The sequence below is a fragment of the Panthera leo genome, chromosome A2 (assembly GCF_018350215.1).
Source record: "Panthera leo isolate Ple1 chromosome A2, P.leo_Ple1_pat1.1, whole genome shotgun sequence".
Lineage (NCBI taxonomy): Eukaryota > Metazoa > Chordata > Mammalia > Carnivora > Felidae > Panthera > Panthera leo.
In genome coordinates, this window is record NC_056680.1 from 22759300 (window position 1) to 22784145 (window position 24846).

The window sequence follows — 24846 nt, forward strand, 5'->3', positions numbered from 1 at the left end:
ACACATACAGAGAATAACTCCTGTAGGATCTGAAGGTGTTAGAAAAGTCTTAAGTGCTGATTGCATGTCAGGTGAGGAGGTTGGCATGGAAATCTAGCACCCAATCTTGTTTGTCACAAGTCTGCACCATACTTCCCGTGTTTTTAATTGTCCAAGCCACTATGTCTTAAAAATATATTTGAGGAAACAGTAGTTCTGTGACAAGATGTGAATAGAGGTGCTTATGGGGAACAGGGAGGTGGAGGTTTTGTGATCAAATAAAACTTAGAAACGACAGATTAAACAAATTTAAATAAACTTCTTTGCTGCAAGACTGCCCAGAGCCTTTTGAAATACGTGGGTTGTGACTCTTTAGAAGCGTTAGATAATTCATTTTATAGCATTTCCAAACTTTTTCTAGGAACACCATTTAATCAAGTAAGGTTTGTGGGTGACAGCTTGGGAAAAGGTGCTGTGTTCCTTCGCGAGGGCTGCTGTAACAAAGTATCACAGACTGGGTGCCTTGACACAACAGAACTTTATTGCCTCACGTGTCTAGAGGTTGAAGTCCAAAATCAAGGCATCAGCAGGGCCATGGGCCTTTTAAAGCCAGTTAGGGAGACTCTTTCCTTGTCTCTTCTAGCTTGTGATGGTGGCCAGCAAGCCTTGGCACCCTTGGCTTGTAGATGTGTGAGTCACTCCAGTCCCTGCCCCGCTCATCACAAGGCTGTCTTTTTTTCTCCCTGTGTGTGTCTGTGTCTCTTATGAGGACACTGGCCAGACTGTATTAGGGGCGCATCCTAATGACTTCATCTTCACTATTACGTCTGCAATAGATCTCTTTCCAAATAAAGTCACATTCTAAGGAACTAGAGGTTAGGACTTAAACGTATCTTTTTGGGAACACAATTTAACCCCTGGTAGCTCTTAGAAGTATTTTACAACTATGGTAATAAATACCCTAAATTTTACTTTGTTGATTTTGTCTGTCTGTTTTTCGGTATAAGCTGCTCATTTAAATTTTACGTTCTTTAAAGCAACAGATTTTAATCAAAAGTGCATAGAACAACCACATGTAATACTTTTAAAAAAGTCTGTTTCCATCCCCTGCCCAACTCAAGATTCTGATCCAGTGGGGGCTTGTGTGATAGACTTTAACACAGGCTTGTTTGAAAACTGCTGCATTTGAGACACTAGATGTGACTGTCTGTCTTCTATGTTCCAGAGTTTTTCAGGGCCTACATGTGGATCTTCTTTTCAAACACCTCTGATATCTACTTTTCACGGTTTCTCCTTCCCCCAAAAGTGCGTTGCTATACTTTGCAAGTATGTGGTCATGATGCGTGGGATGGCCCAGTCTCATCCCAGAGCACAGGGAAGAATGTGTAGGTGAGGGATGCATCTGGGAGTCTGATCCCGTGGCTCGGCCAAGCCTCCTGCGGCAATAACTTGGAAAGCTTTCTCTCCAAGGCACTATGGGCCAGGGCAAAGTATGGACACAGCCAGACTGGATTAAATACATTAAAATTGTGCTCTGTGCATGGCATTTCATGTGTGGGAGTTACATGGAGCTGAGCTGGGATTTTGAGTCACATGACATTTCTTTCTTTTTTTTTTTTTTTTTAAGTTTATTTATTTTGAGAGGGAGAGAAAGAGAGTACACGAGCAGGGGAGGGGCAGAGAGAGAGGGAGAGAGAGAATCCCAGGCAGGCTCTGCGTTGTCATTGCAGAGACCAACTTGGGACTTGATCTCATGAACCCTTGAGATCGCAACCTGAGCCAAAACCAAGAGTCAGTCACTTATCCCACTGAGCCACCCAGGCACCCTAGAGTCACATGATTTTTTTTTTTAAATTTAAATCCAAGTTAGTAAACACATAGTATAATAATGATTTCAGGAATAGAATTTAGTGATTCATCACTTACATATAACACCCAGTGCTCATTCCAACAAGTGTCCCTTAATGCCCATCACCCATTTAGCCCTTCCCCCCACCCAACACCCTGCCAGCAACCCTCTGTTTGTTCTCTATATTTAAGTCTCTTATGGTTTGTCTTCCTCTCTGTTTTTATATTATTTTTGCTTCCCTTCCCTTATGTTCATCTGTTTTGTATCTTAAATTCCACCTGAGGGAAATGATATGGTACTTGACTTTCTCTGACTAATTTCTGTTAGCATAATACCCTCTAGTTCTTTTTTTTTTTTTTTTTTTTTAATGTTTATTTATTTTTGAGACAGAGACAGAGCATGAACGGGGGAGGGTCAGAGAGAGGGAGACACAGAATCTGAAACAGGCTCCAGGCTCTGAGCTGTCAGCACAGAGCCCGACATGGGGCTCGAACTCACGGACCGCAAGATCATGACCTGAGCCAAAGTTGGCCGCTTAACCGACTGAGCCACCCAGGTGCCCCAATACCCTCTAGTTCTATCTCTGTTGTTGCAAATGGCAAGATTTCATTCTCTGATCTCCGAGTAATACTTCATTATATATATAAACCACATCTTCTTTATCCTTTCATCAGTCGATGCACATTTGGGCTCTTTCCATACTTTGGCTATTGTTGATAGTGCTGCTATAAACATGGGGGTGAATGTGTCCCTTGATAACAGCATCCCTGTATCTCTTAGACAGATACCTAGTAGTGCAATTGCTGGGTCATAGGCGAGTTCTATTTTTAATTTTTTGAGGAATCTCCATACTGTTTTCCAGAGTGATTGAACCAGTTTGCATTCCCAACAGCAGTGTAAAAGGGTTCCTGTTTCTCTGCATCCTTGCCAACACCCGTTGTTGGCCTGAGTTGTTAATTTTAACCATTCTGACAGGTGTGAGGTAGTATCTCATTGTGGTTTTGATTTTTATTTCCCTGATGATGAGTGATGTTGAGCATTTTTTCATGTGTCTGTTAGCCATCTGGTTTTCTTCTTTGGAAAAGTGTCTATTCATGTCTTTTGTCCATTTCTTCATTTGATTGTCTGTTTTTTGGGTGTTGAGTTTGTTAAGTTCTTACAGAGTTTGGATACTAACCCTTTATGTGGTATGTTATTTGCAGATACCTTCTCCCATTCCATAGCTTGCCCTTTAGTTTTGCTGATTGTTTCTTTTGCTGTGCAGAAGCTTTTTATCTTGAGGAGGTCCCAGTAGTTCATTTTTGGTTTTGTTTCCCTTGCCTCTGGAGACATGTCAGGTAAGAAGTTGCTGCGGCCAAGGTCAAAGAGGTTGTTGCCTGTTTTCTCCTCTAGGATTAAAAAAATTTTTTTTTAATGTTTATTTATTCTTGAGGGAGAGAGAGACAGAGTGTGAGTGGGGGAGGGGCAGAGAGAGAGGGAGACACAGAATCGGAAGCAGGCTCCAGGCTTTGAGCTGTCAGCACAGAGCTGACGTCATGATGAACGTCAGGGCTGAACTCAAGAGCCGAGAGATCATGACCTGAGCTGAAGTGGAACGGAGCCACCCAGGCGCCCCTCTCCTCTAGGATTTTGATGGCTTTCTGTTACATTTAGGTCTTTCATCCATTTTGAGTTTATTTTTGTGTGTGGTGTAAGAAAGTGGCCCAGGTTCATTCTTCTGCATGTCGCTGTCCAGTTTTCCCAAGACCGTTGGCTGAAGAGACTGTCTTTTTTCCAATGGATATTCTTTCCTGCTTTGTCAAAGATTAATTGGTCATATGTTTGTGAGTCAATTTCTGGGTTCTCTATTCTGTTTCATTGATCTGTGTGTCCGTTTCTATGCCAGCACCTTACTGTCTTGATGCTTACAGCTTTGTAATATAGCTTGAAGTCTGGGCTTGTGATGCCTCCTGCTTTGGTTTTCTTTTTCAAGATTGCTTTGGCTATTCAGTGTCTTTTCTGGTTCCATACAAATTTTAGGATTGTTTGTTCTAGCTCTGTGAAGAATGCTCATGTTATTTTCATAGGGATTGCATTGAATATGTAGATTGCTTTGGGTAGTATCGACATTTTAACAATATTTTTTCTTCCTATCCAGGAGCATGGAATGTTTTTCCATTTGTGTGTGTGTGTCTTTGTCAATTTCTTTCATAAGCTTTCTATAGTTTTCAGTATATAGATTTTTCACCTCTTTGGTTAGGTTTACTTCTAGGTATTTTATGGTTTTTGGTACAATTGTAAATGGGATCGAGTCCTTGATTTCTCTTTCTGCTGCTTCATTATTGGTGTATAGCAATGCAACTGATTTCTGTGCGATTTTATATCCTGAGATTCTTCTGAATTCATGTATCAGTTCTCAAAGTTTTTATGTGAAGCCTTTTGGGTTTTCCACATAGAGTATCATGCCATCTGTGAAGATTAATTGTTGACCACTTCTCAGACTGTATTTCTGTTTCAGGAAGTTATTTGAAAGATCATTGTTAAGCAGCTCTTAAATGACTCTCTCTAAATTCTTGGCACCACCTTAGCTGGGTGGTCTTTTGTCTCTGTCCTCAAGATCCTTAGGATGCCCCTTTGAGTCAAATCATTCACAAATGAAGTCATATTTCATCTACCGTGCTGACCAGAGAGGCCAGCTTGTTAATTTAGTATGCCTGCTCTTGTGCTCAAAGAAGTTTCCATAAATCTAGAAACATGGAAGGATGAGGCCCGAGGCATGTGGCCATCCATTCTTTTCTCTAAAAGGGTTGGAATACTCAGAAGAATCTTTGTAGACTTGGACCAGAATTACCATCTTAAGGAAGGTTGTATGTAATAAATGGTGCTACCCTGAAGAGGACATTCGGATTTTGGCAGGGTGCAGAGGGAGAAGAGTCAAAAATCAAATCAAATCAAATCAGTCAGTGCCTATTGCAGAATTCCTTATTTGAGTCATGTGGCATTTTCTTTTTGAAATAAACGAATTCAGCACACATAATGTTAGAAGGGTGCTTGTGTTTTATCTTGTTTAGAAGATTAGGCATCGTATTAACTTGCTCTTAGTGTGTAGCACATTCTCTGAAGGCTCACATTAAAAGGACAGGTTTAAAGAAAGCATGCTGGTATCCCCATCGTCTTGTCCTATTGTCGTGCCAGCCTGATCCCTCTCTCAGCAGGCCTCCTTCCCCTACTTCCTCTGCTCTCCTCGGGGAGTGAAGCAGGGCTCACACCCTGACAACCTGCAGAGCTGATAAGGTGGCTTGTGTTAAAGAGCTCCCAGTTGGAAGAGAATTTCTTCTTTTCTTTAATGGCCAGACCTTTCTTGGCCAGGACACCTTTGACCTTGGCAGACTACAGGGGCCCTCTCTAGATTGATCCAGGAGACCCTCTCCTATATTGCCATCACATTAATCACTAGTGCTGGGGACTTGTAATTATAGCTCACCTGGAATCAGAAGCGGCCGAAGGACCCGATGCAACAGAGGAAAATGGCAAATAGACTTTGTGCAGGTAAAGTCAGGGGTGGTCCAGAGAGGGCCTGAACCCCAAATAATGGACCTCCTTCTGCTCCTGCCTTGATTATATTTGTGAAGCACAGTATCCAGATGTCAGGTGATTAACATACTTTGCTTTTTTCACTACCTGATGGGAATAATGATTTTCTTCGTAGAGTCCCTTTAATTTCAATTAGAGGTGAATAGAGATTAAATTAAACTCATCAAACCTACTGCCTACCAGGAGGAGAAGCAGATAACCTCCAGGGCACCAAGAAAATGCTCTGACAACCAGGGAGGACAACCAGCTGCAGGAAGGGGTGAGGCCAGCTAATTAGGTTGAGGACACCCAGTTGGCTGATTACTACGAGAGAACCTTTTTGTTTTTCTTAATTTTTAATTAATTAATTACTTTTTAAAAATTTAAATCCAAGTTAGTTGACATATAGTATAATAATAATTTCAGGGATAGAATTTAGTGATTCATCACTGACATATAACACCCGGTGCTCATCCCAACAAGTGCCCTCCTTAGTACCCATCACCCATTTAGCCCATACCTACCCCCCCCCCAACCCCCCTCCAGCAACCCTCAGTTTGGGGAACCTGTTTTTTTTTAATTATTATTTTTTTTTTTAACATTTATTTATTTTTGAGAGACAGAGCACAAGTGAGGGAGGGGCAGAGAGAGAGGGAGACACAGAATCCAAAGCAGGCTCCAGGCTCTGAGCTGTCAGCACAGAGCCCGATGCGGGGATCTCACAGACCGTGAGATCATGACCTGAGCTGAAGTCGGATGCCCAACCGACTGAGCCACCCAGGCGCCCCCGGAGAAACTCATTTTTGAGCCAGCTGAAGTGACTGGCATGCCAGCAGCAGGTAGGACATGATTCAACCCTGCCTTCTTCAGACCAGCCGTCTGTGTGCTGAGGATGGGCCCCCGCATCCTCGGTGGCTGGTGGACACGGGCAGTGGCCTCAGTGCCTCTGTGGCTGGACATGAAGATGAGCAGCATGGGTGATCTGCACAGGTGGATACAGATAAGGAACCTTGTGAGACTGTCCCCAGGAAAGAGACCAAAGTAGTAGAATTTAGCACAGTTGATAATTCTGTTGATCTGTCACTTTGAGCCACAAGGTTTCTTATAATATACATGTTTATTAATTTGCATTTTTACCTGTCTGGTAGATTGCACATTTGTAAAAGAGGCATTTTCTTTGGGAAAAAGAACTTGGATATTTAAACAACAACTTGGATATTTAATCTTACAATGACAGTGAATCTAAAAAGTTCCTTTATTCATGTCTTAAAATTCTTTGCTAGAGAGATTTCTTCTGCTATTTTGTTCACCTGGCCAGTGACTGAATCTTAAATTTCCTGGAATATGAAGATGCATGTTATCTATAAAGCTCTGTGTTGACCTCATGTCCTGTGATGAGGATCCATGTGTCCATTTCCTGTGGATTACTGCAGTTTGTTTTTCAGTGTGTGAATGGCCCTGGGCCTCTGTCACCTCTTCTTTGAGGTCTGTGTTTTGGTTTACTCTCATGGCCCCCCTGCCACTGATCTGGGAGTCCTTGGGAAAGGCTTCTTGTTCCATATTATGGCATTCTGTCTTAGCTCTGAGTTCTGATCCTTAACAGCCTCTAATTAATAATTCATTGAAAACAGTCCTGGATATTGCCTACAAGTTCCTACCATGTCTGGCTCCTTCCTGGCTCTCCAGGCCCAAGCTTCTTTTCCCTCTCTGTGCTCAGTGAGTTTATTACAATCATTTAAGTGTGAGCTGTTTCATCCTGCCACAGGATCTTGGCACATGCTGTTTCTCTACCTATGACTCTCATGTCCTAGTCAACTTGTCTCTGGGCCCTCCCTCAGTGCTCCTACTGTGTAGCATCAAACTACTGTAAGCCTTTCCTTGATGGCTTTTGTTACTCTTGCATATACTGGTGTCACTTACTGATTGCTGTCTATACACCAGATCTGCTCTTGCTTATTAATTGATCAAGTATAGTATGTGACATTTCAAGGATTCTTAATCATGGGCTGTCCATGTTATTGGAGTGAGATTCATCCCACATTCTATGCCCTTCATGAGCTTCTCACCTGACTGCTCCTTCTCTGACTCTTCAGTCAGCCCATTTTTGCTTTTTCTTCTGTCCCTCCATCCCTCTCATTACCCGGGTGTTACCCAAGGAAAACACAGATGCTGTGGAGTGTGAGTGGTTACAAAGGGGGTTTTATTGGGCTCCTTGAAGAAATGGCCGATTCTAGCTCAGGGCAGAAAATGAACAAGACTAACCTGGCACATATTGCCCATTGTGAGAGCAGGAAGCTGTCGACTCTTGTGAAAGGACTTGGTTGCAACCCTAAAGGGAAGAGGCTTCCACTGACCAGAGATGGATTTACTGGGAGTCTCTCCTTAAAAAATTAGCAACAGATCAAAACACATGATGTATGTTACAATCCATGCTGATAATAAAAATAAGAGGCAGCAAAACCACAAATTCAAAATAGTACCCAAAAAAAGAGGGTCACCATTGGTCCAATATTTATTTTGGAAACCAATATAAAATGAAGAGTAGCAAGCATTTATCCAACATTCCTCTACAAATGGTTCCTCTGTCAGCTAAATGGTACAATAAGTGGGGCGCCTGGTGGCTCCTTCAGTTGAGTGTCCAAATCTTGATTTGGGCTCAGGTCATGATCCCAGGGTCGTGGGATCGAGCTCCACATCAAGCTCTGCACTGAGCATGGAGCCTGCTTGAGATTCTCTCTCTGTCCCTATGCCCCTCTCCCTCTCCCCAGCTCGCTCTCTCTCTCTCTCTCTCTCTCTCTCTCTCTCTCTCAAAATAAAAATAAAGTGCAGGAAGGGAACCTTTTCTTTCTAGAAATTTCTGGAAATTTTTAATAAACGATGAGGGTTGATAGAATTGAAATGTGACCCCTAGTGAACAAATCTAGGCATTGAGCATCAATGGCTGTCAACATCACAAGAAGACTACCAGACATTTGTCTGAGGGAAGTAACAGTAGCATAAATGAAGTAAATATATCCATCCATCCATAAGTAGTCAGCCCTGAATCTGATCAAGCCTCTAAAGGTAACCACCAGTTCACATATAGGGGACAGAGGAACATGTCAAATGACACCTGAGAATTGTTATCAGTGAAATTTGGATTCTGAGACACTCTTCATGACAAACAACTTGGTTCCTTTAACGAAAAACTGAGAAAAATAAGGAAGGGAGTTAGCATGAGAGAATTAAGAAACCCCTCAACAAGGCACAATGTGGGGGCTTTATTTGGATCCTAATTCAAACGGTGGCTGTGATTGGCACAATGTGGGATGACTGTTAGGCTCTTGTCTTTAAAAGTCCTTTTCTTTCAGAGACCTATATTGACATGTTCACAGATGAGATAATGTGATGTCTGGGATGTTTCACAATAATCTAAATGATCAGTTGTTGTAGAACAAATCACCCCAAAATTTAACGGCTTAAAACAAGAAGCATTTATTGTCTCACACAGTTTCTGAGGGTCAGGGATGTAGGAGGATGGATGGTTGTGGCTCAGGGTCTCTCACAAGATTGCATGCAGGGTGTCAGCTGAGGGCTGTGATCATCTGAAGGCTTGACTAGGATAGAAGATCTACTTCTAAACTCATTTATGTGGCTGTTGGGAAGAGATCTCAGTTCTTTTATAGCTGTTGGTTGGAAGCTTCAGTTTCAGTGGGCAATCCATAGGCCTCTTTCCATCAAAGCAGTTGGCCTCCCTAGAGTGAATTATCCAACAGAGATTGGGAAAGCAACCATGACAGAAGCCATGGTGTCATTTACAGCCTGATCTTGCAGGTGGCATATCATCACTGCTGTATTCTCTTGATCACAGAGCCCAACTCTGGATCACAGAGCAGCAACCCTGGAGGACCCCCCCCCCCCCACCGCCATGAGGCTGTGAATATCAGGAGGGGAGGATCATTGGAGGCCATCTTGGAGGCCATACGGGAGTTAGAGGAAAGTGGTGGTGGGATGCTGATAAAATAATATTCACCATGAGTTGACAATTAAAAATTTCTGTAATAAGTTTTTGGGGGGGATGGGAGGAAATATATATTTTAAAGACAGAATGCTTAGATTTAAATTTCAGCCCTTGTATTTATTAGCTGTGAGATCTTGTCAAGTGATGTGAACCATCTGAATCTGTTTCTCCATTTATAAAAAGGGAGCAATGAGAATGCAGTATCTCGTGGGGGTTGCCATGAGGCTTGAAGGACACACTACTCGTGTGTGCTCAAGCCAAGGCTGGTGTGTGGAAAGCACGCAATAAATACTAGTTATCAGCAGTAATATCTTTTCTTCTATCTCAGACATTCTTTCTGCTGAGATATTCGCAGGACCATTCGCAGGACCACCTTTTTTCTAGAAACCCTTTAACATTTTAGAGGCATATTGTGATTTTCTCTGGAAAAGCTACCATTTGTTTCTTATCTCCTCTTTACATGTGTTTCCTGTCAATATGCTGCAGAGTAAAGACCTTGCTCACCGTGGAAACTGTGTGTGTGTATGTGTGCGCGCGTGCACGCATGTGCATGTGTGGACACGTCTTTGCTTTCCTGGCTGTGTCAGTACGTTGAGAATGTGGCCTAAGCCAGTGAAGGGCTGCACCTCTCCCACAGCTGATTATACATTCACTGTGCTGCAGTTCTTATCTGTCCAGCACCCCCTCCTCCCTCCTATCAGTGAAATCCCTCCGTCTTTACCAAACCCATTTGGTGAAGTTTAAGTAGGACTTTCCCCAGCTCTTGCTACTACAATCTCAAGTTCAGAAATGGGAGCATGATCCAGACCTGGGTAAGTCAATAGTCCCATTCTCTGACCACCTGATTGGCTCAGCCCCAGACACATAACCTAAGCTGGGCTAATCAGTGTGTTTCCGGGGACTTTTCTGCTAAAAAATATTGTGGAAATCGGTCTGGTGTCATGGTGCCAGATTTAGCAAAACAGATAAACAGGGAACCCACTTAACTTTGAATTGCAGATAAACATTAGATACATTTCTAGCATATTATTTGTTGCTTCTCTGAAATTCCAAGTTGATTGGGCATTCTGTTTTTATCTGGCACCCTTAGCTCTGGCCACTGGGCAGACTGAGCCAGGAAAGTGTGACACCAGTGATGTAGACAGCTGTGTGGTTGAGAGCCACCTGGCAGAACGAAGCCCAGTGGTTCCGGGAGATAGACACAGAGGAACCCAGCCTGGAGTACATCATTGAGTCCTTGCTCCTGGTCCTCCCCTGATAGGAGCCAATGACTTTCCTTTTGCACACTTGTAGGCACACTTGTAGGGGGGCTTTGTTTTTGTTTTTAGAATTTGATTTAAATACTTTCATAGCCTCAAAATGCAATGCCATTGGTGCCCTACTAGGAAAACCTAACCTTTACTGACTGCTTAGTATATATGCTGGACTGGATTAAGCACTCTGTCTGATTATCTCATTAAATTCTCGTTGTAACCCTGCATGGTATAAATGAAGAAATTATTGACCTAATAACTTCCTTTCTGTGAGTTGTTATACTGCTATTACTATATACATACGCATTGTGTCACTATGGTATGTGTACTGGATATTTACTATAGTAACGTCTGAACAGTAAGACCCTGAAAAACTAAATTTTCATCAGCAGGGGACTGACTGGTCAAATGTTGATACATCCCTAAAAAAATATGTCACAATGCTATACAGGGTATTTGCTTATTCACAGATTTCCATCAGACAAGTTTGATATCCATATGTAATTAATTTGGCAAATTACAGAGATCATTGAAACAAATACACTTTAATTGAGTACAAGTTTTACAAAACTATGGAAATCTTCCAAGTGATTCTACAGAAAAAGTTCTCATGTAGTTGTCTCATGGGGTCACATTGTCGTTGCCAGGCTCTTCCAGAAATGAATGTTGCTATCACTGAACGGGCGAGCTTGGGGTGGGTCAGGGCACATCCATCACCATCCCCTGCACGGTGACCCCAGATGTGTGTTCCCGGCATCTACCGGCTTCCACTCTGGGCTGTGACTTTGCATCCGTGTGCACGGGACTGTCAGCCTGACAGGGAGGGGACGGTTTGGTGAAGATGAGCCCTCGGCATCCCTGGGGCCACATCTGCATTCCATTCTCCCTAGATGCTGACTATAAATACACATCTCTTCAGAGTCAAAGCTTCCACGGAGCTTGGCACCATGTTTGGAATTAACTGGAACCGTGACTTCTGTCTGCTCTCGCACACTGAAACTGATGCAAGCATTCTTCCCCCAAGAAGCAAAGCTGAATCAAATCAAAGTTTTCATAAAGTTTATAGAGGATGAACTTGGACCTTCAGAAATGTCAGAAAGATGCGAAGAGTGAGGCCTGCTGTTTATACACACACCATTGTACTGCATGGAGACACAAAGCAGATATTTCTGTCCAAGTAGCATTTGGGCTGTGGCTTTCTTCAGTCTCTCAGGGGTGCCCTGAGCAGGTTCCCTCGAACCCTAACAAAGAGGACAGTGAACTGACACAGTACAGCAGTGAGTGGTCCTGGACACAGCCTTGCCTCCGATGGCTTTGCTCCAGGCCCCTGTTCCATCTCAGGTGTTTTCTGATTGTAGAGAGTCACCAATTCTGGGCTCGTCACCACCATCTCACCTGGCACACATACTGCTGTTGCCCTCAAAATGATGTTGAAATGCTGTTCATTGTTCACGTCCAGGAGATCTATCTTGTCTCCAATTCGGCATTAGCATCGAACAGCTGCTATCTTCAGACACTTCAATTTGTTATAGACAACGTTAAGGAGAAACTGGGACCAGCTCAGACAAGGTTCTCTCAGTATCTGTACTTTCTCCCCCAAATTGCAAACATCTGGGTCTGCTCTTTAATACCACGAGCCTCTTGGGCCATTCTGTTTTCATGTTTGAGAAACACCATGTCACTGTCTACTTTCCCTGCTGGAATCAAATGACAGTCTGATTCACTGGAGCCTGGGCTTTGAGGTAGCAATGCCACGGGACGTGTGCCTTTCCTGTAAACTGTATTGTGTGGGCACTGCCCTAGGTCCCTGATGTGTGGGTGCCCAAAAGATGCAGTCGTAATTCAGCCACGGGATTTCTCAGCCTCAGCTGGAGCCTGGGAAGATCATCTCAGGGATGGAGTTGAAAGGGTGTTGTCAGGAGGAATTATATTAGGATGAAGAGTCCATATTTATACTAAATCATCATGTGGTCTAGTATCCTAGTCAGGTCAGAAGTCAGGTGTCTCTGGGTCTCTGACCAACAGGCTTCTGTGGTTTGCGCTCAGAGCTCAGTGGCAGTGGACCACAGAGATGTCAATGAGGAGTCTGACATCAGAATGCAACAGTCTTGGGGTGCCTGGGTGGCTCAGTCGGTTGGGCGTCCGACTTCGGCTCAGGTCATGATCTCGCGGTCTGTGAGTTCGAGCCCCGCATCGGGCTCTGGGCTGACAGCTCAGAGCCTGGAGCCTGTTTCTGATTCTGTGTCTCCCTCTCTCTCTGACCCTCCCCTGCTCATGCTCTGTCTCTCTCTGTCTCAAAAATAAATAAATGTTGGGGCACCTGGGTGGCTCAGTCGGTTAAGCATCCGACTTCGGCTCAGGTCATGATCTTGCAGTCTGTGAGTTCGAGCCCTGCATCAGGCTCTGTGCTGACAGCCCAGAGCCTGGAGCCTGTTTCTGATTCTGTGTCTCCCTCTCTCTCTGGCCCTCCCCCGTTCATGCTGTCTCTCCCTGTCTCAAAAATAAATAAACGTTAAAAAAAATTTAAATAAATAAATAAATAAATAAATGTTAAAAAAAATTTAAAAAAAAAGAGAATGCAACAGTCTTTGCTTGTCTGTTCAGGCTGACTTGACTGACATGAGCTCCGTCCCTATTTTAGAAGGCAAGGGGTACCGTGTCTATTACTGCTAAAACTGACAGTGGAAGACCCTGTACAGGGTACCTTCACTTTTAGCTTCTTAATTTTAGTTTGTCAATAAACATGTACCCTAAGCTACCTGACAGCACTGTGCTAAGTGACCTAATAAAGTCAAGCATGTTTGATAAAGGCCTGCACCATAGCTGTCCCCCAGGATTCTGGGCCCCCGGTCATTATGGATGCTAGGTGTGAATGGGCAGTGAGGAATAGCGGACACGCACATGCTTCCTATACCTGCTCTGTTCACACGCATGCTCTTAGTCCATGGGACTTCATTTACAAGTCGCAAATTCAAAAGTAAAATTATTAAGAATTTCAAGACAGTGATGGCAAAGCATTAAACCAAGCAGGGGGCCCTGTGTGGCTGCCTAGGTCACATGCCCATGAAGCCAGCCCTGAATGGGATCGTGGCTTTGCACATGACCCTATAGACTCTGTCCACCCCTGAGGACTGTACTTTGTCAGGGATGTAGGGAGCTGAGCTCTCAGTGTTGGGGGGGGGGGGTTATGTTGCACAGGGTTTCAGGTATGGGGCTTCACACTTTGAGGCTCCCTTTCCTCACACTTGCTCTGCTATCCTGGGCAAACATTGCACTTTTTGGGACTCCATTTGCTGATATGTACAACAGGAACCTGATAGTACCGTTTAGAGTCATTAGGGGGATCAGGCGAAATAATGCATGCAAAACACCTGGTGCCCAGCATACGGTTGTCATTGGGCCAATGTTGGCTGCCATTGGAGGACTTGGGTGAGGCAATTTCAAAGCTATGGCGGGGGTGCTGCAGTGACCTCCTCCACACCTAGTGGGTATATGATTCAGGTCTGCTGAATGCCAGTGACTTTGATGGGCATCGTGGATTGGTGGCTGTTAGCCTTCCCCCTAAGTCCCCCTAGCCCGGACCCCCAGCTCTGTGGATGGGGGATGGTTTTGTCTCCTCATGTCCATTTGTCATATCAGTCCCCTGCTTTTAATTGGGAGGACTCAAGCATTCGTTATAATTATGTAGACAGGAAAAACATGATTGCTGTATCACAGAGAGCACTATAGTATTGATTCAACTAAATCAAATGCTGGTGGAGGGAGAGGATTATTGCTCCAGGACCCTCTGCTGGCCTGGATGTTGTGACTGTTTCACGGAGATAAGCAGCCCTGCTGGGCCTGCTGGCACTCAGGCGAGGGAGGCTGTGGGGCTCTTGGTTATCTCCCCAGGCATAAAGCTGTACTAATTGCTTTGGAAGCGAGGCCTTTTCCCGGGCAGCAGCAGCATATGCTGCCTGAGTGCGTGGAGCAAAGATAAAGAGCCACCCTCCTCCTCCTTCACTGAAGTTTAATAATAAAGCGGAACTGTCACCATTTCCAATAAATTGTTTATTTTAATTTAGAAAAATAACGAAAACTGGCCACCTTCTGGCATGCCGTTGTGGCATGTCTTCCTGGCTCGGGCACTCTTGAACCTTCTGTTCTCTGTAGCTGGCTCTGGAAGGCGTTCGGATCTCGGTGTTGGTGAAATCAACCACATGTCTTTCTCCATGTAATCAAACCTGGCCCTCACAGGGAAAAAGAAGTCGTTTTCCAAGGCCCATTAGATGGTAGCGCTGCAAACCAGGAAGTTGGCATCAAAGGCATTTGGAGTATAAAGCTTTGTAGGATTTTTTTTCCACGTATTTATTTTAGTGAATGTGAAATTGAGATAGTCTCACATTTTTCTGTCATCACTGTTCTTTCAGATGACTTTTTTCCTGTATTATCAGGGGGAGGTCAGCCCAATACCCCTTGCGTGAGAGGTGAGCTGAAGGGGGCGCCGGGGTGGCTCAGTGGGTTAAGTGTCTGACTTTGGCTCAGGTCATGATCTCATGGTTCATGAGTTCGAGCCCCACATTGGCCTGTCTTCTGTCAGGATAGAGACCACTTCAGAGCCTCTGTATCACCCCCCTGTCTCTGCCCCTCCCCCACTCACACACTCCCTCTCTCTCAAAAATAAGTAAACATTAAAAAGAAAAAAAAAAAAGAGTGAGTCGAAGGCCCAGATAAAGGTGATGTCTTCCTCAGGTGTTCAAGGAGGGTGAGTGGCAGTGTAGGACTTGTAATTCAGGCCACCTGCTTCTGCCTGCTACTCGGAGGCACCAATGCGAGCTCACTCTTCCACCCACCATGCAGCGGCTTTTCTCATCCCCATTTCACAGACAGCAAAACTGAGACCTGAGAGCCAAAGCTACTTGCTTCAGGGCCTTATAGCTGGTAAATAGTACAACCAGAACTAGGACTCAGTCTCCTGAATTTCAGTTCAGTTTTTTTTTCTTCCGGAGTCCATGGGTTCTATATACTAATTGCTTATAAACAGTGATTATAATGTGATTGCATTAAATATGACACATTTTGAATCTTAGAGCAACCACAGCTGAGGACGGAGAAAAGAAAATCTGAATTGATGAAGACGCTTCAGAGCAGTCGGCCAGGCCCCTTCCTTCCCTTCCAGACACTGCCCTTGGAGTGCACGTGGGTAGGATTCCTCCTTAGCAAATTCCTCCAGGTTTTGAGTAGTGAAAGCAGTGGCCATTAAATCCACGTGCACCAGGAGAGTGCTATGAAGTACCTGACTCTGTCTGGCAGGAGTACTCACAGGACATAGGTAAATCGTGTAGTGTAATGCCAGTGATTAAAAACGGGAGGCTGGGGACAGAGGAAGTGAAGGGGATCATTGTAATCCAAGGGCAGGGCTTTGGAAGCATTGTCCCAGCCAGAGTCATTGTGATGGTTGTGGTCATTAAAGTCCTTTCCTTTCAGTTAAGCGGCCCAAATCCAGCTAGATCTGGTCAGGCAAAGGACCACATTTATTGGCTCACTTACCTGAAAAAGCTAGGCATTCCTGGTTCTAGGAACCCAAGCCACATGATTCTGCCTTGTTTCCTCCATTATGGGCTCTTTTCTCATTGGCTTTACCTTTATTCAGGTGAGCTCTTCCTCCCCAGAGGCTTGATGGCTGCTGGCAGCTCAGCCTTCTTCCCTACCTCTCAGTAGTCTCAGTGGAGAGAGTTTTCTTCCCCACATTTCAGTAGAGGCCCAGGGATTGGGTCATACGCCCATGCCTGATGGTGCCTCATGGAATTCAGGATGGAATTCACAAATTGGTCAAGCCTGATAAATGGGTTTACCCTTTGATCTGGAAAGGAAGAAGAAAGATGTTAACCTCACCCAAATGACATGAGGCACTAGTGGAGAAGGAAAATCGGAAGAAGGGGAATGGATGTTGAACAGGCAAAAACCACCCATATCCAGTGGGTATAAGCCTTAGTTTCCTCTGACTCACTCTTGATCAGTGGCTTGGTGAGGAGAAAGAACCAGTCTTGCCCAAATGTCTCCAGATGAGTGCTGTCCAGTAGAACTTTATGCAATGATGGAAATGTTCTTTGATCATCACTATCCAATGCAGTAGCCACTAGCCACATGGGGCTGTTGAGCACTTGAAATGAGACTGGTGGGACTGAGCAATGGAGTTTTGTTTGTTTTTTTGTTTTTATGGGGGGGGGGTGGAGAGAGAGAACAGGGGAGGGGCAGAAGGAGAGAAAGAATCTTAAGCAGGCTCCATGCTCAGTGAGGAGCCCCGCCACAGGACTTGATCTTACAATGGTGAGATCATGACGTGAGCTAAAATCAAGAGTCAGACGTTTAACCGTCTGAGCCACCTAGGTACCCCAAGCAACTGAGTTTTTGTTTTTAGGAAATTTTATTTAAATTTAATGTAGATGGCTACCTATAGCTCTTGACTGCCATAGTAGCTCTTAGTGGAGCCACATCACTGGAGATAGTTCCCTGGAAGGCAAGGCCTCAGTTTTGTGTAGAATGACAGGTGGGCCAAGGATTAAATGAAGATTGGAAGACCAGGATGATGAAGCAGATTTGGTCCAGGTATACAACAGGAGAAAACGGAGTCCAGACATGAGGGACATGAGAGGGAAAGACACAAAGAGAGAGTCCTTAATCTGTGATGTTGTTTGGAAACCCTTAACCTGGGGACATATTTTTTCCATGTAATATAAGGACCAGATTTGTACCAAAAAGCAAGAAAATCAGAACGGACCTTGTTATAAAATTGGGTTGAGGGGAATTCCGTGACATGTTATTGCATTTTACTCTAAGTGTCCGACAATAAAAACAACCATTGTCTGAAGCAATCTTCCTGCACATGACATTCAGTTGCACATGGATTAAAGAAAAATTAAACGGGGTTGCTATGTTATTAAAAAAAAAAAACAATGCTGCGTAAACTTGTGTGGCCGAGCACAATGAAATGCAGTTGACAGAAATGACATCAGATGAATAGAATGAACTTGTGAAGGCAAGGTCTAGCCACAGCAATGTGAACCCAGGGCAGGTTAAAGCCCAGCCTCTCTACAAGCTGCGTGATGGGCATGTCATGATGCTCTGCGTCCTGTAGGGTGTGTGGGGACCACCCTGAGGTGATGCCTGCTGAGCCTAAGTCCTTCCTGGTAGACATTAGTTGCCTACGAGTCAGGTTTCCATAAGCGGCTATTCTTGGAGAAGGCAGACTGATCTGTTTTGATCCCTTCCTGCTCACCTGGAGCCAGGGACACCTGGGCTTCCTCAGATTCAGTTAACTGTCTGGATTTGTACAGTCAGTGCTTGTGAAGGACATGCCATGTGCTTGGCATCCTGCTGGGCGTTGGGCATCCAGCAGGAAGAACAGAGAAGCACAAGTCTTGGTTCCTGACCCTGTGGTTTGTCTGGGTCCATGGCCCTCAGCATTCCTCTCCCCCAACACCCAAGCCACTTGATGGTTACCTGTAGACTCACCTGTAGCGCAGGTGTAGAGATTAAGAGCTCATGGCCAGTACCTGGCATATATACATATGTATACATATGTGTATATATATAAAAGTAGCAAATGTATAGCAGAGAGAAGGAGGCATTAGAAGGGGTGAAGCAGACCTGGGTAGAACCTGGGCCAGGCAGCTAGGAGGTGTGTGAATTTGGTGCTGAGCCTCACTCTTCCCATCTGCAAAGTGGGTTGATGGAACCTTACAGGGTTGTTGTGAGGATGCAGTTACATGTTATTTGCTAAGGACCTATTATGAAGCAGGTTTTCATGACTCCATGCTCTGGTGAGCATGAGAGTATGATTGCTATGAGGAAAGGATGGACCTGGGCAGGGGTCTTATGGGTTATGTGAATATATCTAGGGTGAGCAGCCAACTTCAAATCCAGCCTTGATTTGTGTTAGGTCTGGGTGCCATTAAAGCTGAACCACCGTGAGGAGCCCACCAAAACTTCCCAGTCCAGTTTTCCAGCAAATCTGCAGCCACTCGCATGACCAGTGGCCCCTGATGCCTCCTGTGGGGGCCTAGGGAGAATAGCATCTTAGACCATCAGCGTGTCCTAAGATCGGTCTCTATGATCTATTCTTATTCTGTGATCAGTTTTTGGGTTCTCGGGCAGACACATCACGAGCTGGTGTCACTATCTGAATGCTGATGGAATTCTTAGGGCATTGAAGGGTCCCAGGGCATGGAAGAGAAAGAAAGCCATTCCTCAGCCAGGAAATCGCCAGCAAACATTTTCCGTGAGCACGCCCTTCCTGCCCCTCTCCCTCCCGGGTGACTCTTCCATCCAGTTTCTTTAGCAGACGAGGGTGTGGATGCCTTTGGGGAGAGCCCAATTCATTTCGGTAGAACAGAAGTGGTTTTGGAATAGGCCAACTGGAAAATAATGCCAGGCAGCTATGGCACTGTGGACACGGGCTTTGGGTCAGCGGACATGCCACAAGCTCATGTGGCCCTGAGCACGTGCCTGGACCTGCTCTTGCCTCTTTGTTGAGAAGCAGAAACATAATGGGCTCCAGGCTTGCTTCCTTCTGCCCCCTTTCCTCTCCAGCTGATGCTGGGTTTCTGTCGATCCAACATAGCCAGATGGGCCTTAGGGATGTTTATGAAGAGGCTTGGTCCCTTTTTGTGAATTCCTTGAATCTCTTCTGAGTTCTAGCCTGTGTCTCTCTTGCTGTAATCACAATTCTTACCTCATGACCCAGTCTTTATCCTTGCTCTTTGGAGATGGTTTGAGCACCTTTTGTGTATCAGATATGTGGTCGTCATGGGAGATAGAGTAGGCCACAAGACATGCCTGGTCTCAGAACATCATTGTCTCGAGTGGGGGCAGAATCTAACTAGGCAGTTACATACCTGGAGTGCTAAGTGAAAGGTATATCTGAGCATGGGGTGCAGCATGGGGTCCTAAGGAAGCATTCTCTTTTTAAATTTTTTTAATGTTTATTTATTTTTTGAGAAAGAGTACAAGCGGGGGAGGTGCAGAGAGAGGGAGACACAGAATCTGAAGCAGGCTCCAGGCTCTGAGTTGTTAGCACAGAGCCTGATGTGAGGCTCAAACCCATGAGCCATGAGATCATGACCTGAGCCGAAGTCAGACACTTAACCAACTGAGCCACCCAGCCCCCCTCCCCCCGCCCCAACTGAGGAAGCATTCTAAGTCACTGTCAGAGATGGGGGGTCTAGGAAATTTTCCAAGGCAGGAAGGGGGTGAGGTCTCCAAAGTCGATGGGACCAGGTGTGGCAGGGGAGCCAGGAAATGGATGGAGAGTGGATTCCCAGTGAGGAGAGCACGTACAGTCTCAGCAGTGATCAGAAGTGGAAAAATTGAGGGTAGAAGAGGATAAAGTAAGTTTTGAGAGATGAAACTGGAAAGGAAAGAAGGAATTTTAGATAAATTAAGTACTTTTCACCAGAATTAAGTGAATTCTTTCCCTAGAATGTGATCACAGCTAAAAATGCATATGGCAGGTAAATTTTATATTGAATAAGTTCTTATGTTTTGAATTCTGAAGGGAAGAAGAACACACTATGATCATTTGGGCCTGGGATGCACTGGTCCTGGTGTACACCCAAGGTTGGCATCACGTAACCATATGGACACTAATGAATTTTCTACTTTGTCGTTCCAGCACTTCAGGGAGCATCTGGACAAACTGTTTGCCAAAGGAATTGGAATGCTGGATATAGCTCTGAATGAGGCCTTCAACATTCTCAGTGATGTAAGCTCCTCTTTGACTTGCCTTTCTTCTGTCCAGGAGAATAGATGGATTTTTTAAAAATTGTTCGATCATGGACCAGCAAATAATGCTAACAGTAGTTAGCTCCTGCTGTCATTGAGTGGCATCCATAGGTATCAGATGGGAGGGTGAGGCTGGCTATTTGGGTCCTCTGGGGACCCAGGTCCAGCCAGTGAGGCTGAGCGGAGTGTAAAATGCCCTCTGATCAGGGCACTCACCCACCATGCTTGTTGACTCTGGGACCACCAACACTTAAATACCTTCCAGTGCAGATTTTGCCTCAGAAACTTTCAGTTTCTTCATAGAGTAGACTCATCCCTCATTGTGTTTCATACTGAATCCCTGCTTGTGGTGATGGTTAGCAGAAGAAAAACTTTCTCTGTGCACTATGCTTAGGGAGTGCCGTACCCATCCCTGCCTTTCTTCCAGCCCCTTGGAGATTCCTAATACACAGTCACATAATCAAAGTTCCAGTAGGTACTACAGGAAAGAATGCCACTGAACCAACTGTTTCCCACACTTCTTGGAACAAGAATCAGTTTTTCAGGTAGCACCTGTTAACATTCCATGAAAAACTTTGGGGAGTGCTGGGCTGGGGGTTCTGCCCCTCCAATCCAAGTGTGTTAAGTTAGAAGAACATGTGACTTTTGTGTTCTTATTACTCTGGGAGACTAGTAGGAAAATAATGGCAATCTTTATCAATGCAGGTTCTGTATCATTTATGTAACTAGTATGTGTTGTGTAATTTTTAATATCAGACACTGGGAATGCACCAGAGAACAGACTACACAAAGGGTTTGCCTTAATGGACTAGTGTAAAGGTTGGGTAATTATGGCCCGTGAGCCAAATCCAGCCTGCATCTTATTTTGGTAAATATTGTTTTATTGGAATGCATTCATGCTCACCTGACTACGTACCTTCTATGGCTATTTTTGCATTACAGTGGCAGAGTTGATTAGCCTTAGAGACCATATGGTCTGTAAAACCTAAAATATTTACTGTGTGGACTTTGCAGAAGAAGTTTGCTGACCTCAGGTCTAATGGGAAAAGACAGATGAAGTGCCTATGGAGAGCCCCATTGTGCCAGCATAGTAAGGACTTGCTGCTTTATACAGTGAGGTCAGGAAAGATCTCTCTGATTAGGTGACCTTGGTTGGAGTAGAGACCTTAAGGAAGTGAGGGAACAGTCACTTCAGAAGTTGCCAGCAAGAGGACAGAGTACAAAAGACCTGAGGCAGTGATGCTTGGCATAGTTACCATAAGAGACCAGTGTGAGGAGCAGAGCAGGGGAGAAAGAGAGTGCAAGGGAATGAGATCATGGAGGTAGCAGGGGCCAGACCCCATGGAGCCCTCCAGACTCTGGCGGGGGGGAGGTGGACTTTGGCTCTTGCTCTGTGTGGGATGGAAAGTCACTGGAGTCTGAGCAGAGAATGACATGACCTGCTTGAGTTTTAGCAGTATTTCTCTGGCTGCTGCATTGAGAAACAAAGACAATAGCTGGGAGCCATTAAATTATTTGGGTGATGCATAACTGGTGGCTTGGACCAGGGAGGTAGGTTAAGAGGTTAAGAAGCAGAAAAATAGCAATCACTCTAGGTGTTTCAAACAGCAGGGATTTACTTCAGGGAATTGGTTGCATAGGGGATGGAAAAGCTCAGAAACCAGAGAGTGAAACCATCCTCAGATGGGCAGCAGCAGGAAGCAGCTCCTTTCTAAGGTAGGGGGGAAAACAGGAGCAAGGGACACCATCGGAGCCTCCTCCTAGTGGCCATCTAGATGGGAATGGGGCCACGGAGGGCTGCCTGGGAAAAGCCAGAGTCACAGGGGGAGGCCTGTCCTGTGGCAGCTGGTACCTTGGAAGAGGTGCAGCTGTTGCCAGAAAGCACCCAGGCCCCCAGATCAGAAGAAAGGGAGAGATGGCTTAGAAAAGCGTTGGCTTATCTTCTAGTGTTCTTTGGATGAGCCTTGTCCAAACTCTTGGGGAGCCGGGAAAGTGTGGAATGCAGGGAAAGTCACGGGGCGGAACTGAGGGCAAACAAGCCCTAAACGGAGCAGCAGTTACGTTAAGCTGTTGCAGGAGCTGGGAGACCAGCCAGGGGCCCAGAAGCCCCTCTGCACCGAGTCTTCAGGCCGCTCGGTGGGGCCCCGGGTGTGGGTTTGCATAGGATCACCCACCCAACATCACACGGCTCATCCTGGTGCTCAGTTGTGCCCAGCTCAAAAACTGGAATCTTTCTCACTCAGCTACACTAGCCTCTCAAGCCCTAATTCTAGACTTTCTTTTACCAATAATATCTACTGGCACACAGAAGGCCATTGAGATTTCGGTCCTGAGCCTGTGCTGGGACTGCAGAGGAGGGAGAGATAAGGAAGGGAAGGTGCCACATAATCGCCCTCGGCTCTTCCCTCCCACCTGGCTGCACGAGACTGCTGACTGCAGATAATTCACATTTGTGTAAGGCTCAGTGTTTGGGACAGCACAGCCCTCTTCACAGCTTACTAATAATTTGCGAACGTAGCTGGTCAGAGCAGGGGGCCAAGCTACATCTTTAAATTCTGATTTGAACCCTGGATAGGCACCGTCTCAGGGCTTGGAGATGCCAAGCTCTGCATATTTGGCAGGCTCTTTCTAGAAAGTCATATTGAAAGGATTTGTCACAATTATAAAATTGGTTCTCTTTTTATCTCAAAAGCCTAGTGTCTAGAGCAGCGGGAGGCACTCCGAACTCGTGAATCCCTTGTTTGGAAATGTGTCCTGCCGTGGATTTCTGTTTTCTGGCTCTTTGGCAGAAGTGGTGAAGGAGCAGGAGTTAGGGAATGCTTGTCATGTGAAGTTTGTGGCCTCTGGAGTCAGGCAGGTTGGGCTGAGAAGCCTGACTTGGTCAGAGCTTGCTGTGAAGCCTTGAGAAAACTCTGCTTTGCCTCACCTTTATTATCCTCATCTGTAAAATGGGGATAGGAATAGACCCATAACTTGTGAAGCCCAGTGCAAAATAAAAATACTCAGAAAAGGGGCATCTGGGTGGCTCAGTCAGTTAAGCATTGGACTTCGACTCAGGTCATGATCTCACAGTTCGTGGGTTCAAGCCCCTCGTCTGGCTCTGTGCTGACAGCTCAGAGCCTGGAGCCTGCTTCAGGTTCTGTGTGTATCTCTCTCTCTGCCCCTCCCCCACTCACTCTCTGTCTTTCTCTCAAAAATAAATAAACATTTTTAAAAAATTAAAAATACTCAGAAAAAATGAAAATGAAAATGTTCAGAAGTCATTAAGAATCTTAAGAGAGTGACAGCAGAGGGTTGCCCCGAGTGAGGGCCCTGTACTGCTGTGCACATGATATACCCATGAAGCTGGCCCTGGTGGACCAGGGTTGAGGATTCAGCACAATGAAGCAGTACCTGCCTCCCTTCCAGCAGGGCTGGGGTGGCTGGGAAGTGTCATGTCTATGACCATGGAGTCACTGGGCAACCTCAACTCTTGCCAGGCTGCCTGTGGCTTCTAGAGGCAGCCGGAGCTCTTGATGCTTTGGTCTTACTTCCTGCCCACGTCCTTGGGAATGTCCACTTCCCTTTATCTTCCCTTCTTTCCTTTCTCTTGCCCTGGTAACTTCTCTCTCCCCACCCTGTCCACTTACCAGTTTTGTTCCCAAACACTTCCAAGCCAGTGTTTCCCACTGCATGCCCAGCCGATGCTGGTCTGCCAGGATACTCTACCCCAGGTGTTGTTGAGGTGGGGAGATGCCATCCTCCTGTCCCAGAGACTCACAACACACCTGTGCATATTCAAGGTCTTCAAAGTCCTCCAGGGAACAGACCTTTTAAAAATGTATTTATACCAGTTCTCAAACTTACTGACTCAAGAACTCTTTATATCATATCAGAACCTCAGGGTTAGAATCTTATAGAAGTCACAGCTCACCAAGTACACCTTCAGGCATAATGTGTCTTATACTCCAGCAGGGTCTATTAACCTCCCAGCATCTCTCAGGTCCAGAAAAATCACCAACACACAGTGGATTTCTTTCCTTCATTCACATAAGTATTTGTGAACCAGGGAAATCTTCCACACATCTGTGTTCTGCCTTCACCCGTAAAAACCCTCTGGGGTCTGGCCAGTTAGAAAACCTAATGGGTCCGGTGTAAATTCTGGATAGCAAGAAATGGAAGGACCAGAAATGTTACAAAATGTCCCTGATAAGAGATTGTTGACGGTTGGCACCATATTTTGAGTGCACATTTATCTCAGAGAGAGAAACATTTCCATCCTGTCTCTAGCCGCTAGGCTTTTAAATAGCCAAACATTTTGAAAAACACAGAGCTGGTTAATCTCCCATGAAAGTGAAGCTTTCTTTCGCTGTTTTCCACTTCATCAGTATGACCTTTAAGTGATGTAATTCTCTCCTGTGCATGATGCCTGCCCTTGCAAGCCAATAGGAACAAAGAGTTATTTCTCAGTT

General features: G+C 45.2%; 1 protein-coding gene across 1 annotated transcript in view; it reads left to right on the forward strand.

Annotated features, from left to right (window-relative positions):
- Positions 1-24846, forward strand: part of CACNA2D3 (calcium voltage-gated channel auxiliary subunit alpha2delta 3) — an 859990-nt gene that overhangs the window by 436237 nt on the left and 398907 nt on the right. Inside the window, exon 10 of the mRNA XM_042929688.1 lies at positions 20286-20375. Within this exon, the coding sequence (XP_042785622.1) occupies positions 20286-20375 (90 nt within the window). The remainder of the gene's footprint in view (positions 1-20285; positions 20376-24846) is intronic.